Source organism: Pteronotus mesoamericanus, unplaced genomic scaffold, assembly GCF_021234165.1.
Source record: "Pteronotus mesoamericanus isolate MK-2021 breed Mesoamerican mustached bat unplaced genomic scaffold, CSHL_Meso_final contig_50, whole genome shotgun sequence".
NCBI lineage: Eukaryota > Metazoa > Chordata > Mammalia > Chiroptera > Mormoopidae > Pteronotus > Pteronotus mesoamericanus.
In genome coordinates, this window is record NW_026555186.1 from 37,490,745 (window position 1) to 37,506,871 (window position 16,127).

At 34.7% G+C, this 16,127-nt stretch overlaps 1 protein-coding gene and 1 non-coding gene across 5 annotated transcripts in view; one reads left to right on the forward strand and one right to left on the reverse strand.

Annotated features, from left to right (window-relative positions):
• TMEM161B (transmembrane protein 161B) overlaps positions 1-16,127 on the reverse strand; it is a 71,893-nt gene that overhangs the window by 40,334 nt on the left and 15,432 nt on the right. Inside the window, exons 1-2 of one of the 4 annotated variants that reach the window (XM_054578576.1) lie at positions 10,772-10,836; positions 6,493-6,520 (exon numbers count right to left, since the gene is read on the reverse strand). The exons of 1 other annotated variant lie outside the window; for it this stretch is intronic. In XM_054578576.1, coding sequence (XP_054434551.1) covers positions 6,493-6,500 — 8 coding nt within the window. In that variant the 5' untranslated portion in view covers positions 6,501-6,520; positions 10,772-10,836. Of the gene's footprint in view, positions 1-6,492; positions 6,521-7,269; positions 7,350-10,771; positions 10,876-16,127 lie in introns of those variants that run through there. 2 more of the 4 variants (XM_054578575.1, XM_054578579.1) reach the window with 2 other exon arrangements.
• Positions 5,160-5,269, forward strand: LOC129074772 (U6 spliceosomal RNA). Its single transcript, XR_008529576.1, has one exon. It is a non-coding gene; the product is annotated as a U6 spliceosomal RNA (small nuclear RNA).

Consider the following 16,127-nt stretch of genomic DNA (forward strand, 5'->3'; position numbering starts at 1 on the left):
CTTCACTGGACTCACCTCTAACAATTCCCCTTTTGAACATGCCATTCTGCCTAGATTAAATGACATTTTATTTCACAACTGTTTCATTCCTTGGTGTTTTGGCATATATTCTCCTCTCTGCTTGTAAACACCTACACCGCTATGTGGCAAATTCCACATTTACCTTTTACTTATAAGGCAGTTTACCTGTGCTATAATAAAGAATGTATCTGGTCATTGTTTATAGTTCCTGGCACACAGCTTCAAAAGCCCTTGGAATTTCCTGAGTAACAGGGGATGTCTTTGTTACGCTGAGTAGATTCATGGTTTGCCTACAGACAGCTCCAGGTTGGAGACTGGTCACCAGAACCATGTGAACAACCATGTGAAGGAGAGGGAGCCAGAGATTAAGTTTAATCATGTGGTCAATTACCCATGTGTCTAATCATACCTCTGTAATGAAATGTCACAAAATCTCTGGTCACTGAGGCTCCTGAGCTTCCTGGTGGGTCAATACACTAATGTGCCCAGAGGGTGAGATACCCTGACTTCACAGGGAAAAACCATGAAAACTCTGTGCTCCTTCTAAAACCTCATCCAATGTGCAATCTTATAATAAAGCTGTAATCATAACACTTTACTAAACTCTAGTCATTTTGGCAAACAAGTAAATCTGAGGGGGTTGTGAAAAATGCCCTAATGTGTAGCGAATAGCTGATTATCCAAGTATGGGTAGCCTGTGTATCCCAAGAACTTGCAGCTAGCATCTGAAGCCTGGGTATTCTTTTGGAGGACTTTGTCCTTAATCGGTGAGGTCTGTGCTAGCTGCAGGTAGTTAGTGTCAATATTTAACTGCAGTTTGTACCAGACCAGTCAGGTTAAAATGGAATAGTCCACTAACGGAAAAATTCTTGGAATAAAGATTTTATGTGTATTTCTTTGTTTTTGTATATTTCCAAACTAGCACAGTTACTGGCAGACAGTAAGTGATCAAAACAAATCTCTGAACCAAAATGAATTCAGTTCTCCTCCCAGTTTAAAGATTTTAAAATAAGCCCTGGCTGGTGTGGCTCAGTGAATTGAACACTGGCCTGCAAACCGAAGGGTCGCCGGTTTGATTCCCAGTCAGGGCACATGCCTGGGTTGTGGGCGAAGTCCCCGGTAGGGGGCGCATAAGAGGCAAACACACGTTGATGTTTCCCTCTCTCCCTCCCTTCCCCTCTGTTTAAAAATAAAAACTTTTAAAAAGATTTTAAAATAAAATATGTATACTAACCAAAAAGTCCCTAAACTATAACTAACATGGGTGAAGAAGAACATCCTGAAATTTCTAGTTAAGTCTAGAATTTTAATTTACAGTCAATTCTCGTTATTTGCGGTAGTTATATTCTATAAAGTTGCTGCAAACACTGAACCATTGCTCCTAGGGGAAATAACAGGTTTAGGTTCCTGAGAGCATCTGGTAGTAACATTTCATCAACCAATCAATACATAATCTTGTTTTATGTGTAGTTTATGTTTCAAGATACCTTATTTAATATATATTGTTGATTCATTAACACTAAATTCAGAGCTAATAGTGCTGTAACTCATACCTGAACAAAGCTTATCTAATAATTGTAATCATAAATATTGGATTTTATTGAGTTCTATGAATATTTGTAGCAAATTTTCTCCATAAGGCACATGATAGCCCTCTTGTGCTTAGGAACACCAGACAGCATTTCAGTACTGTGCTTGCGGGTCATTTTAAACAGTGGAGTTGCCAATGAAAAGCAAAAATGTGAAAACAGTGGCACTGATACTATACCACGAAAAGGACACCTATTTACAATATGAGAGGTGAAACAGTAAGGACTCACTTACTGGGAAAATGGGCACAAGGTCATTCAAATTTCTCCCCATTATGCATGTTTATTAACTACCCAGAAAGTATCACAACTATTGATTTTGTGGTGCTTTAATGAATACACTTTACATATAAATTTTAGCAAGGAGGCAAATCACAAATATAGACTTCACAACCGATGAGAATTGAGTGCATAACACTTAGAAAAACATTTAAATGAGCAATAATTCATTTTATAGACTACAATTAGTTGTTTAGTTTTGAGAAATAATAGTGCAAAAAAACTTTTAGTATAGGAAAACTTAGGTCACATTTAGAGTCCTATAATAATAAAATATTTTAAGACTCTTTTATTTCCCAGGTACCATTTTCTTTTTAAATAAGCCCAAGCTTGCTTACTTATGTTTTGTGAAACCATTTTTAAAAATGCATTGGACTTATTACACTTCTTACAAGTCAGGCCATCTTCATTAGGAATAACTACTGTTCAAAACTGGAATTTAAGGATGCTGGGTGCTCTTAGGGCACTTCCAGTTCATTCGTTTGTTTGTTCATTCGTCCATTCATTCATTTATTCATCAGACATTTATGGAGCCCACATACATACATTCATTCATTCATCAGACATTTATGGAGCCCACTGTGGTCAAGTACTCTACCAGGCAGTGGAGATATAACCATACACAATAAGGTCTAAGCCCCGCTTTCCTGATGCTTATATTTCAGTTGGGGCAGAATTTAACCAATATAAAAAAAAGACAAAAACCATAAATTGGATACCATGCAAAAGAATCAAACAAGTGGTGACAATGAGAGATATAAACCTTAAGTTTCAGTTAGAAAAACCTCTCTGAAAGGACACTTCCCAGCAAGCTAAAGGATGAGAAGAGTGGAAGGGAAGAGCATTCCAGGAGGATAACATGTCCAAAAGCACAAAGGCATGAAAGAACATTCTGAGGCAGGAGATAGTGAGGAAGGAGGAAACTCCAGCGGTGCCCCAGGAGATACAGAACATGGAAAAAGGGTGGATACCCTGTCCTAAGTCTGGTAGTTTCTGCATCTGGAGAAGCATTGAATCCTAGTGAATCAGGACTGCCCCTGCGGAAGATGCTACCTGACCCCTACTTCATTATAATGAATTAGCATTGTGGGACCCTCTTCCCAGCAGCCAATCAAGGAAAGGAAGGACCACCCTAAGGAATAAAAGTCCTCTAGCCCCTGAGTTCCTCGCTCTTTTTTTGCCTGCCCAGCTGCTCCAGCTGCCCCTGCTGCTTGCTGCTGCTGCTGCTGCTGCTGTTAGGCTCTTCTCCTTTCTTCTCTACTCCACTCTGCTCAGAGTTGGCCTGTTCCCATGTTCTGTGTGGCTTAATAAATCTGCTTTTCCTCGCTTTCTGCTATAAACTCTGTGTGTTCGGTTCAATTTTTTGTCCGCGATCACCAAGAACCTGGTTACCTGTGCCCACCTGTGACAGTTTCAGTAACCAAAAGGCCAATGGCACAATAGCACCATGTACAAGAAAAAACATGTGACAGAGTCTAAAGAGAAAAGGGAACAAATCAGGCAAAACCTCCAGGGTCATGGAATGGAGTTTAAATTTTATGCTAAAGTAATGGCCTCAAGGCAGGAGGAAAGACTTGATTTGCATTTTAAGATCTCTACTGCTGCTCTGTGAATTAAGGGGAGGAAAGAATGGCAGAGAGATGTATTTTGGACAATGAATCAACAGGTCTTGCTAATGAACTAAAAGGCAGGAAGTAAAAAAATCGTAAGGAATGAAGGATAATGTCTACATCTCTAATTTAAGGAAGACGATTGTACATTTTCTAAAGTAGAGGAAGAAATCAAGAATTTAAACATGCTGAATTTTTAAGTGGCTATGAGACATCGACTGAAAATTTCGAGAGGTTAACTATATCAGAGTCTACAACTCAGAGATAACTTGAGGTCATTACATAATTGTGGTTTTTAAATCTTAGAAATTAGTAAGATCACCTACAGAAAAAATAAAACATGGTAGAAAGCTAAACAGTTAATAACTGAGAAAGTAGAGTTTATGAAAACAATGCATGAAACATATCTGGCTATAAAGGAAATCAAAGGGGGATTTTGGCTCTTCTTTATTTGTTGTTGTTACTTTTAATGGGAGATATTTAAAAAAAAAGATTTTACTTATTTTACTTTTAGAGAGGGGCAGGGAGGGAGAGAGGGAGAGAAACATCAATGTGTGGTCTTGCTTCTCAAGCCCCCCCTACCAGGGACCTGGCCTGCAACCCAGGCATGTGCCCTGACTGGGAATCAAACTGGCGATCCTTCAGTTTGCAGTCTGGTGCTCAATCCACTGAGCCACACTAGCCAGGATTTTTTGTTTCGTTTTGTTTTCTTTTGTTTTTTAAAGTGTGTGTGCTAACAGAAACAATCCCCCCAAAATGAAGCAGTTGACACATAAGAGAGAAGTAGCCAAAGCAGCAGTTTGTGAGAAGGTTAAGAAAAATGGGGGTACAGAGCACAAGTGCGGGAATTAAGCCCTGACAGACAAGATACTTCCTTCACAGACAAAAATTAAATTACATAAACATAAAAAAAAAAAGGGGTTGTACATGTAACTTTGTGGATTTGATCACCCGAAGATAAGTAATTGGCTCAGATTTCAAGAGCTTAGACTAAGGCTGAGGCAGTCAGGCATAATGTTGGAGGAGAAAGGATTTGGGTTGCAGAAGTCGTCTATGAAATGGAGCATACAAAAACTGCCAGGCAGAATGGAGTGGCCATCTAAGGTCTGAGATCATGAATTCAAACTAAAACTTAGAAGGACAACTGCATAATTTTTATTTCAAGTTAGTAATTTGTACACAGTTTAATTCCATATGAAATGGTTCCCATCTACGCTAAATTCTGGTCTCAATTATGCCTTCCCTTTCCTGTTAGTTGGTATGTCTATCTCAGCAAAATGATTTGCAATATGCTTGAAACTGCTGCACTATGCCTTTCTAATAGGGGATTGGCAGACAGATACAAAAGTTATTACTTTAGATTCTATGTAGCAGTTAATAATGGTTACAAAAATACAATTAGAGAAAAATGCTTTATGTTAATATTAAGCAAAAGGAACACGATGTAAAACTGCACATACAATATAATCACAACCATGAAGGTAAAATATGAAAAGATTAGAGGGAACTATAACAAAATTTACACAGTGATTATCTTTGGTTAATGGGAATATGGTCCATTAACTCTTCTTTCTCTTTTTTATCAATTTACCATCATATTCTACATCACAGACATGTGTTGTTTTTGTAATAAAAAATGTTTTTTAAAAATAAAAATTAAGTGCACACTTCAACAGCACACACATACACTAAAACTTGAGGGATACAGAGAAGAGTAGATGGCCCCTGAACAAGGATGAAACACAAATTCATGAAGTGTTTCATATTTAAAAAAGTATTAATGGGATCTCACTAAAAGAATGAACCTCTAGCATTTTAGCTAAATGTGTATTTTATGATAATTCAGTGGCTTTTTCTCTTAAATTTGGATTGTCAGCAGTGTCTCAGATAATATTATACACCACACAGTTATTAGAATAATTTTTAAATGATTTTCTTGTGTAAACCTCATATAAAATTCAACTAAAACAATAGCACTGTAGACAATAGCACAAGAGACAAATGTATTTGAAAAAATAAATTAAAATAAAATAAAAAAATAAAAATAAAAGCTGAGAGAAAAGAAAAAAAACAATAGCACTATAAAAAATATGTAATGAAGTATAGAACGTACTGGCGCAAACTCTTTAAAAACTTTAAGTAACAATGTCATTTAAAGTAAACCACTTAACATTTTTTCAGAAGCAAAAAATTGAGAAATTTAAAATGGAAATCTGAACATGAACAAATACAGAACAACTTAGTATTCACAGCAACCTAAAAAGCTTTAATACATAAATAATCATACAAAACTCTATTTCAGGGTACACCACATAGGTCACTAAAGACGGCTTTAGTCTCCATTTTAAATCTCCATAATTTTGACAAGAGGAAAAAAAGAGAAAACAAATACTACTTAAAACTTAAGAAAACGTTTCAGTATAAGTAGCTAAAAGACTGTAATACAAATACAGTCTCCTGTTAATAACTGGTATTTTAATAAAACATCGTAACATTCTGGAACTGGAAATTAAGACAGCTAATGCAAGGAGAGCAAGGACTCAGGCATTCCACACACAGGGCAGCAGCTGAAAGTTTAAACCTTTCCCTTAGGTCACAGGTCCCACCTACTGCGCATTTGAATAGTAGGTTTCTCTCACCAAAGGGAACTTGCAGATTGGTGAACCAGGCAACATGCAAAAGAGAACAGGCAGAAAGGGAGCAATTGAATATGAAGGTGTTGTTACACACTCTTTACCCAATATTGAACAAGACAAAAATCAAAATAAATCAGACCATGTCATTTTCAATAAGGGAATATGAAGGGAAGGAGTCGACCAAAGTGAGACCTAGGGAGGCAAAGGGATAGAGAAAAATGCGTAAGGTTTGAGCTAAACAATCAGGAAAACGGAGAGCAGGTTCATCAAAGAAGCTATTAAGTAGAAAAAGCAGAACCCTACTCCTCATGCAAAACCCACTATTCAAATGTACAAAGAATATAACCTATCACTTACCTCTCCATGGAAAGAGGGGCCAAGCAAACTTCAAAACAAAAAGGAACTCTAATTACAATAGAAAGTAGAATACTTTGGCTACAAACCAGTGGTATGCTGAACTCATAAACAGCTAACATGTTTAGGTGATCTAAGCAACTGTTAAAACAAGTGTTCCTTATGTTAGGGAAAGCAGTTCACACTAAAAGTACGTAAACACCAATTTCACAGGAGTTTTCTTCCTTTTGGGGAAGGAGGGAGAAGTAGGGCAATCTGAGAGCACTAGGCTCCTTCACAGTTGAGTTTTTCAAGGTCACAGCTGAGACTTTCATATTCACACATTATGGGCAAAAGAAACCTTAAGTTCTTTTTAAAGCAAGAATCCCTTCAATAATATGACAGTCATATAAAAAGACATGAAAAAAAGAACCAACAATATTTTCTAGTAGAAAAGTATTTCCCTATTTTAAAAAAAAACTGTTACAATGGAAATATAAAATGTTTATAATTTAGTAATGTAGAATTAGGTTAATTTCAAATAGTGAGAGGTACAATTTGAATATATAATACTTCTTAAACTCTACTTCATACTTAGCATGCTTTTGGTAATCAAAATCAATGCTGATATGCCTGTTAATTTAGTTTAGGACTAAAAGTGGCTATGTAGCCCTACAGAATCCATAAAAATACAGTAAGTAAAGAGAAACCATACAGTACTTATAACCTGAAGAGTATCTTCTAAAAGGCCAAGTACAGCTAGGAAAACAGGTAGAAAAAAGAGAATCTTAAATAAATTACTCTGGAATCTGCTGAGAGAAGTTACAGTGGTTGTAGAAAAGTTCACCTTCACCAAATTCAAATCTCTTTTCAAGTATGTGAGTTCCAAGGCAAGGTCTTGAGTGGATGAGCAATCAAAAATCAAATAAACAGTAGACTGTGTCAGACTTCTAGGATAAGAGGCCCGGATCAGTTTCATTTTTCACTATGTAAAGGTGACGAAAGTTAAAACTTTGTTTTCTCATTTGTAAAAATGGAAACAATATTACATACAGCAGAGGACAACTAGATACTCACCAATCCTGCGTTCCAGGTAAAAACGAAAATTGCATTTCCTAGCCTCCTTTGAACTTTGGCCTAAACGACTCACAGGGCGTACAAGCTTATGTAACGTGGGCAGAAACAATACATCTACTTTTAAGCTTGGCTCCTAGAATCTCCAGAAAGATGCACAGTCCCCACCCTCTATCTTGATGTGACAACTGGCACAGCATCTAACACAGGACTTGAAGGTAGCAGGAGGAACAGTGGTGCCACGAGAAAGTTTACAATCCCCAAGTCACCACTTGAAGGATAACTGAATCCTTTAGATGCCATTTTGTGAAGGATCTACCCGGTGAGCCGCCCAACCACTCTCTGATTCCCCCATTCGACCCTTACTCCATCTGAGAAAATGGAATGAGAAGCTTTTACTAAATTCACACATGGAGATTTCTGAGGCCATAACATACCCCAAATACATCTCCTCTCCTACCTAGCTCAGGGTATACAGAGCCAAATGAGAGAGCAGAAACAAAAATTTTATCAGGATGAAGTTTTGTAACATTGTGCAAATAATATTAATGGAATTAAACCAGACTAAAGACTATGCAGTTTTTTAAAAAACTACAGATTTACAGCAGTAATAGCAATATATAAATGTTATTTATCGAGAGCTAGAAAACTAGTTAATTTTTTCATACTAAAAATCACCAGGCTGCTAATTTACAAGCAAAAATGTTTATTCCTTCAAGGTATTTACTTTTTTAGGAAAATGGCGGGTTTATTCATTAAATAAACAAAATAAAGAATCAGGGGCCTCTTCAAACCCCCCATTCCAAAAGAGAAAGAGGTCGATGAGATATGGACAAAAATTAATTTATGGAATAAAAAATGAAGTCATGATCTTAAAGAAAAATACAAAATTTACAATGTGAAGATATTATACTATTGGAATAAATATTAAAATGATATATACAGAAACCAAAAAGAAGTTTCTTCTGTTATACTCATGATTGACCTATGTGGTTAATACACAGAGATTAATGCACATCTACTCACTTAAATAGTTCTATTAAATAGTTCTATTCAATATAATCACTCCCAAGCCATCCTACACTATTCACAATTTAAAAATTCCTCATGATCCTCTTAAATTCCTTCAAGTATTTTAGAGATAAAGAATGCCCTCCGATCTTTCTTTCTACAACTCAGCAGCATGACATGGTTTAAAATGCAAACTGTATTTCTAATCAATAAATGTTTACATAAGCAATTTAAAAGAGATTTTAGATATTCTCAATATTAGAAGTTTCATATCATATCACGAAAGGTTTGTAAAACAGTAATTGTCCCTAAAGGGTAAAATCAATTATCTTATTCAGTGGAGTTAGGAAACAACATTTAGTAATTTGGCTTCATGACCTAAAAATTTCAGGATTAACATTAAAGAAAGGGGATGATCTTAAAAGCACAAAACAAAAGAGAAAGGAAATGTACCTACACAAAAGAGTAAATATTACTAGAAAATTCTGATGGGTACACTTACAACCTGATTTGGCATTGAAAAGGGCATTAATTAACATTAATTTGATCTGTTGACAAAAGCAAATCAGGAATATCTAAAAAGTCAACTTCATGTTTTTTAAAGGTTGAGTTCCCTCTCAAATTGGGGGTATGTATATTTATTACACATACTCATAAAAAAGTAGTGATTTTTAAATACATCATTCTAATATTAACAAAGAGAAGAGAATCAGGTTAAAATCTTTTAGCTTTTACCTGTGAATGTTTTATAGAAACAAGTGAAAAAATCGAACTATGTAACAACACAGACATTACCTATAGGCTTCAATGGGACAATGCTGCAAAGATCTTCACAGCCAAAAGAGATCTAGAAGTCTCACTGGAGACTCCTCATAAACAGAATCTAGAAATGTGATTCTCAGTAGAAAATAAGCTACCTTAATGCATTTTATCAAATTTATTAATTCAGATTCCATTTATTTAGAATGAATAATAATTTACCCAGCTGATGTTTACTCTTTCACAATCTATAGCAAAGGATTTTCCTAAGCAAAAAAAGTAAACAAGATTACACAGGGCATAACCCTACATAGTTAAAAACTAGTTATAGTTGATTGATTTCTTTTACTTAAAAAGAGCTGATAGATGCTTTCAACTTAGTCATTATTCATTGTGCTAATATACATTTTCAAATGACTGTTCTCTCACACTTTCTACACATAGATCAGTGTTCAAAAAATTTTAAAGAATCTGAATAATATTTTTCTATAAATACTGATATAGAAAAAGTATACGCATACAAATATAAATAATTAAAATGACAAAATAAATTCTATGGAGGAAATTTAAGCTTTGTAGATAGCATGGCCCTAAATTAAAGGCTTATTATTTATCTTGCAGTATAAGAAATCATTAGAAATATAAGAGCTCTCCATTGTTTTATAACTTCAAAAGGTCTAAACAAAAGACATAGAAATCAATAACACAATTTGGTTATTTACTGGAGATGAGTAACTGGAATAAAACTATAGTCAAGGTATCAAATCTATAACTTACCTTTCATAATTAAACAGGATTTTGGTATGTATTTCTGTATGCTGAGTTTTCCTGCTTTTGCCTCACTTTATCTCCTGTATTTAACTTTTTTACTTTTCATTTTGTGTTATACTATACACATTTCAGCATGGCAACTTTGCTGCTTTGTGAAGCAGTAGGGATAGTAGTGAACTTATAGCGCAGTAGACAAAAATTAAAATCCTTTAAGGTAACTTCGCCTCCTCCTTCATATATTAAAGTTTAAAATTCTTTGCAGTAGAATAACCCCTTATTCATAGTAAACTCTCAACTGAGTCACTAATAATAGGTCATGTGAGTCATTTTTTCCAACAATTGTGATATAGTTAAGTACTTCAATTCACAGTCTCATCCTTTTGTTGATCAACTTTTTAAAAGGTAACTAGAAAAGTTACGCTATATTTTCAGTGGCCATGGACAAAAGGGGACAGGGAAGGGGAGGGGGAACTGCACTCTTAACCATGACCCTATTACCTTTGTGTTAAACAGATAAATTACTAACACTGAATGAGAAATAAGGAAGTTAAATTTTTCTCATAACTTTCCTTTGTTGTATTTTTTAGAAAATAGGAATTAGCACTTAACTATCTAGGAAGTTAATCAGCTTGGTAAACTAAGTAGAGATCTATAGGTGCCAGTCACAATTAACCTGTACTTGACTTACCTGCCGTTACAGAGTAGCCATCGAGCAAGAGAATAGTGAGGTATAATCTTCTGCATGATACTGGCCATCACCATGGTAACGACCAGCTGTATACCTATTACACCCTGTGTAAAAAAACAAGTTTAACAATAAATGAATTTAGATTTGAGGACACTGCTGGAAAACTTTCTATATATTCTGAAAATGAAATTTTAAGAAAAAGGAGTTATTACTAAACTATTATTCTTGGCATTTAGGCATTCAGGACTACTTATGTTTAAACTTAAAATATGCAATCTCATCTTATAATCCTCTACAAGTTACCCAAGAGTCACATCCCTGTGAACAAAAGTTAAATGAACTAGCATAAACATTCAAAAATCTTATTCCTAAGAAATGTTCTCCATTATGTAAGGGTATCCAAATGAAGAGAAAATTAGTGATTTTTTTAATCCTTCTCCAAATTTACTGTTTTTAACACACATAAAACACTAGCTTGGAAAGCGTTAAAAGCAGTATGTATATTTTTTAATTCTGGGGTGGTAGTGAATGACTAAAGAGTATTAATTAGAGTGTCGCATTGCAGAATTGGCCTGAAAATCAATTTGTAGAAAATGTAATTCAGGCTGCCATCACTGACTTCCAGTGGGTGGGCCCTCAGCAATGTCCAAAACCCCCTTAGGTTTTCCTCATCAATCCCTCTTCTGTGATCCATGACAGCCAAAATTCAGCCATCCTCCTCTCTTCACACCTTCAACTTCCCTCAAAAGGGCAACTCTCCACTCAGTAGAGGATGGCTATTTCACGGAGAAAATACACACCATCAAATACGAACTTTTAGCTGCCACCAAGCTCACAATCACTTGTATAACTACACTAGCCTTTTCCCACACCCTCTAGAAATAGGGCAGTTCTACACAAAGGAAATCCCTCCTTCTGTGCTTCGGGGGCCCTTCCTCTCTTTGATTTTCAGAGACCTTAACTCATGAAGAGCTTCCTTTCTGTTTCTTATTTAATCTTTTCTCTACTTAAATCCTTCCTATTAACACTGCAACACCTCTAAGTCTTCTATTTTTTTTTTTTAAACAAACAACAATTTTCCCTTACTCTACAGCCTTCCTCCCCCCTCATATTCACAGTCACTAGTCAAGATTTATTCTTACTTCCATTTTCTCATACCCCCACACAGCTCCCATCTAGCTTCTGCTCAGCCTATTCCTCTGAACACCTACCATCAAAATCATTTCATCTCCCAAATTATATTTCCTTATCTTAAATCTCAGCAGTTTTCCACAAGGCCTACAACAAGCATTGCTTTACTCCCCACTTAATGATCAATTCTTTATACTCCTCAGGTGGTTCCTCTATCCCAGCAGTCCAAAAATAAGGCTGAATTCCAACCTCAAACCTAATCCAAACAAGTACATAAAAAAAAATTAAATGTTTAAAAAGAAACAGTATAGAATATTGGTTTAAGAGCATAAATTCTGAATCCAAACTACCTGGGATAGAATCCACCATCCACTAGTTGTGTGACTTTGCATGTGTAATTTAAACATTTTGATTCTTGTTAGTGCCCAGATGGGGGATTGACCCCTCAACCCTGGCATATGGGGACGACATTCCAACCAACTGAACTACCTTGTCAGGACGGTAATTTAAACATTTTGTGCCTCCATTTCCTCTTCTATAAAATGAAGTTTAAAATTCAACTACCTTATCAAGCTATGGTTAGGAATTGTGTCTGGTACAGAGTAAGAAGTCAATGGGTTAAGTACTATTTGTTGTTATTGTCATGGTTATCACTATTATTATAGAAAAAAATATTTGGTTTAAATATAAAGAATAAAAGGCTCTCAAAAATATCAGTTTATGAGATAAATAAATCGAAAAAAGTCAAATTTCATTGATTGTAACAAATTGTCAATCAGTTGTTCATAATTTTAACAAATGTACTATTATGGTGTAGGCTATCAATACTGGGGAAGGTTTTGCACATGTAAAGACAGGGGTATATATTGGAATGCCCTATATTTTCCTCTTCATTTTGCTGCAAACCTAAAACGGCTCTAAAAAATAAAGTCTATTATTTAAAAAAAAAATTTCTACATAGAGAAACAATATGAACAATGTCAAAAACTGGGAAAAAGCATTTATAACTCACATCACAAATGGGTATTTTACTTATTAGATATTATAGAGTTCTCATAAATTAATTAGCAAAAGATCAAATATGTACAGGAAGTTTTCAGGAAAACAAAAACAAAAAAACTAAAAATGGTTCTGAAGCAGGACACTTTAAAAAATATCTTCAAAACCTAACTCAACTATGGTTTTATTGTAAATACTTTAATGCCTTAAATTCTACCAATTGTGTTAAGGCTCAGACCACTTTTATATTCACTAACATCAAAGGTTATAATTTCACATTTTTTTCTTTCACATTTTCTATCACTCAAATTTACTATCCCATTTTTTAATGCTGAGAACATGACATTTACTTGCATATTTTTAAATAGTGTAGTGTGCTATTTATTTATTTTTATTGAATTTATTGGAGCAGCATTGGTTAATAAAATCATATAGGTTTCAGGTATAAGATTCTATAATACATCAACTATATATTGTATTGTGTATTCATCACCCCAAGTCAAGTCTCCTTCCATTACCATTTATTTCCTCTAAACTCTCTTCTGCTACCACCTACTCCCCTTCTCCTCTGGTAATCACCATGCTGTTCTCTGTGTTTGCGAGTTTTTTTGTTTTGTTTTATTTTTTGCTTAATCCCTTCACTTTCTCACCAGGCACCACAATCACCACCCAGGACAGCTGTCAGTTTGTTCTATGAGTCTGTTTCTATTTTGGTAGTTTATTTCATTAGATTCCACAGGAATGAAATCATATGGTCCTTTCTTTCTCTGTTTTCACATAGCATAATGCTCTCCAGATCCATCCATGATGTTGCAAAGGATAAGATTTTCTTGTTTTTATGACAGAGTAGTAGTCCATTGTGCAAATGTACCACAGCATTTTTATCTACTTATCTACCGATGGTCACTTGAGTTGCTTCTAAATCTTGGCTATTAATAACACTGCAATGTACATAGGGGTGCATATATTATATCCTTTTGAATTATTGTTTCAGTTTCTTTGGATATATCACCTGGAGTGGAACTGCTGGCTCATAAGGAAGGTCCACTCTTACTTTTTTGAGGTATCTCCATACTGCTTTCCACAGTGGGCTCCAGTGGGTTCCCAACAGTGGGCACGAGGGTTCCATTTTCTCTTGTTTCTTGATATGTTGATGATAGCCATTATGACTGGTGGGAAGTGATACCTCATTATGGTTTTAATTTGCATTTCTCTGATGATTAATGATGTTGAGCATCTTTTCATATATCTTTTAGCCCTCTGTACGTCCTGTTTGGAGAGGTGTCTGTTCAGGTCCTTTGCCCATTTTTTAACTGGATTGTTTCTTTAGTGTTGAGTTTTGTTAAGTTCTTTGTAAATTTGAGATATTAACCCCTTATCAAATGTATCATTGGCAGATATGTTCTCCGATCCAGTGAGTTCCTTTTTCATTTTGTTAATGGTTCCCTTTGTTGTGCAAAGACTTTTTAGTTTGATGTAGTCCCATTTGTTTATTTTTTCTTTTGTTTCCCTGTCCGAGGTGACAGATCAGAAAAAAATACTGCTAGAAATGTCTGTGATTTCACTGCCTACGTTTTCTTCTAGGATTTTTATGGTTTTGAGTCTAAGATTTAAGTCTTTAATCCATTTTGAGTTTACTCTTGAGTATGAAGAAGGTTGTCTACTTTCATATTTCTGCACATATCTGTCCAATTTTCCCAACACCCTTTACTGAATAGACTCTTTACCCCACTGTATGGTTTTTATGTAGTTTGTGATAGAAGTCTGCAATCTCCATACAATGAATGCCATAATAAAGAACTCTTTCAGGCAGGACAAGGCCAAGAAATATATTAGCATGTATGTCAGAAGGTTGGTGTATTTGAGATTAAAGACTTAAAAACAAAAGACATTTTTTAGTTAGAAAAAGTTCTGTGAACAAAGCAAACCTCAGTCTAGCCTTGAAAGAAGTGAGTGTCACAGAATCTCCAAGGTCATCTACTACAGTATCTCACAAATATATGTAACAATTTATTAGTGTGTAAACTCCTTTCAGCAAAAAATCATATCCTAGTTACATGTAGTATTACAGGTATTAAATGGCAGTTTAGAAAGACCAACCTGGAAGACTGATATGACAGAATGTGATGAACTAAGGAAGAGAGATATTTTGCTAAACTTCCCCCTTCTTATTCCATCCAAATCACTAAGTATAATGAGATGGAGCTAATAAACCCAATATTGAACATGTAACCTATATGAAGACAAAACAAGCAAAAATAAGCAAACTGGATTGATTAGAATCAAGAATATCAACTATGTTTATGCAATAATCCAGACCAGAAATGACGAAGCTTTAAATTACAGTGGTTATCTCTGGTACTCAGAGGAGAAGGGTTATAGAGATATTGATGCAAAATTCAGAGACTGACCAAATATGGAGGCAAAGAAAGAATTAAAGAGACCAATGCTGAGAAAGGATAACACCATAATATAGCTCTCTTATTATCAGTGTTGTAGTTGATGTTTGACTAAAAACATTCGATGCAAAAGTGTAACCTCACTCCATTCCTTTACTATGCCATGTCCATGGTTTTAAATAAAGATGAAATACTTTCTCAATACCTCATCAATGAACAGTGCTAAATATACAGTAGTAGTCTTCCCCAAAGTTCTAATATCAGTCAATAAATCTTTCCTAGAACGTATCTTCTGTTAGAAGACTACCTGTACATATGCTATTGAAAAAAATGTCACCTTTATCCCAAAACAGGAATCTCCCTAATCTTTGAGAGGTACTTTTTAAATTATGCGGAAAATATTTCACCAAGGTTATTCCTTTTCACATAAATTTAAGAAAAAATCCTTGGATATACTTCCAAAATGGCAATTGTTTTACAGAAATTATATGTTACCAATTTAATGTATTATTAAAACTAAATTTAAATCAACTTTTGAGATATTACTATGCAATTGACAATTACAGTGTACATGCCAGAGATTAACATTATATAAAATGTAATAAAAATATAAAGTATAAAATTCATTAACTAAGAGAAACAACTATTTGAAATTTTAAAACAAACCATTTTAATAAGATGACTTCACTGCCTAACTTAACATCTATATATAAATTTATACAATACCAGAATTTTTTTAAATGTTTAAAAGTCAAATTTCTGAACCATTTTTCATTATTTTTAATGAAAAGTGAATGCTTAAATAAATCTAACCATAAACAAACAAA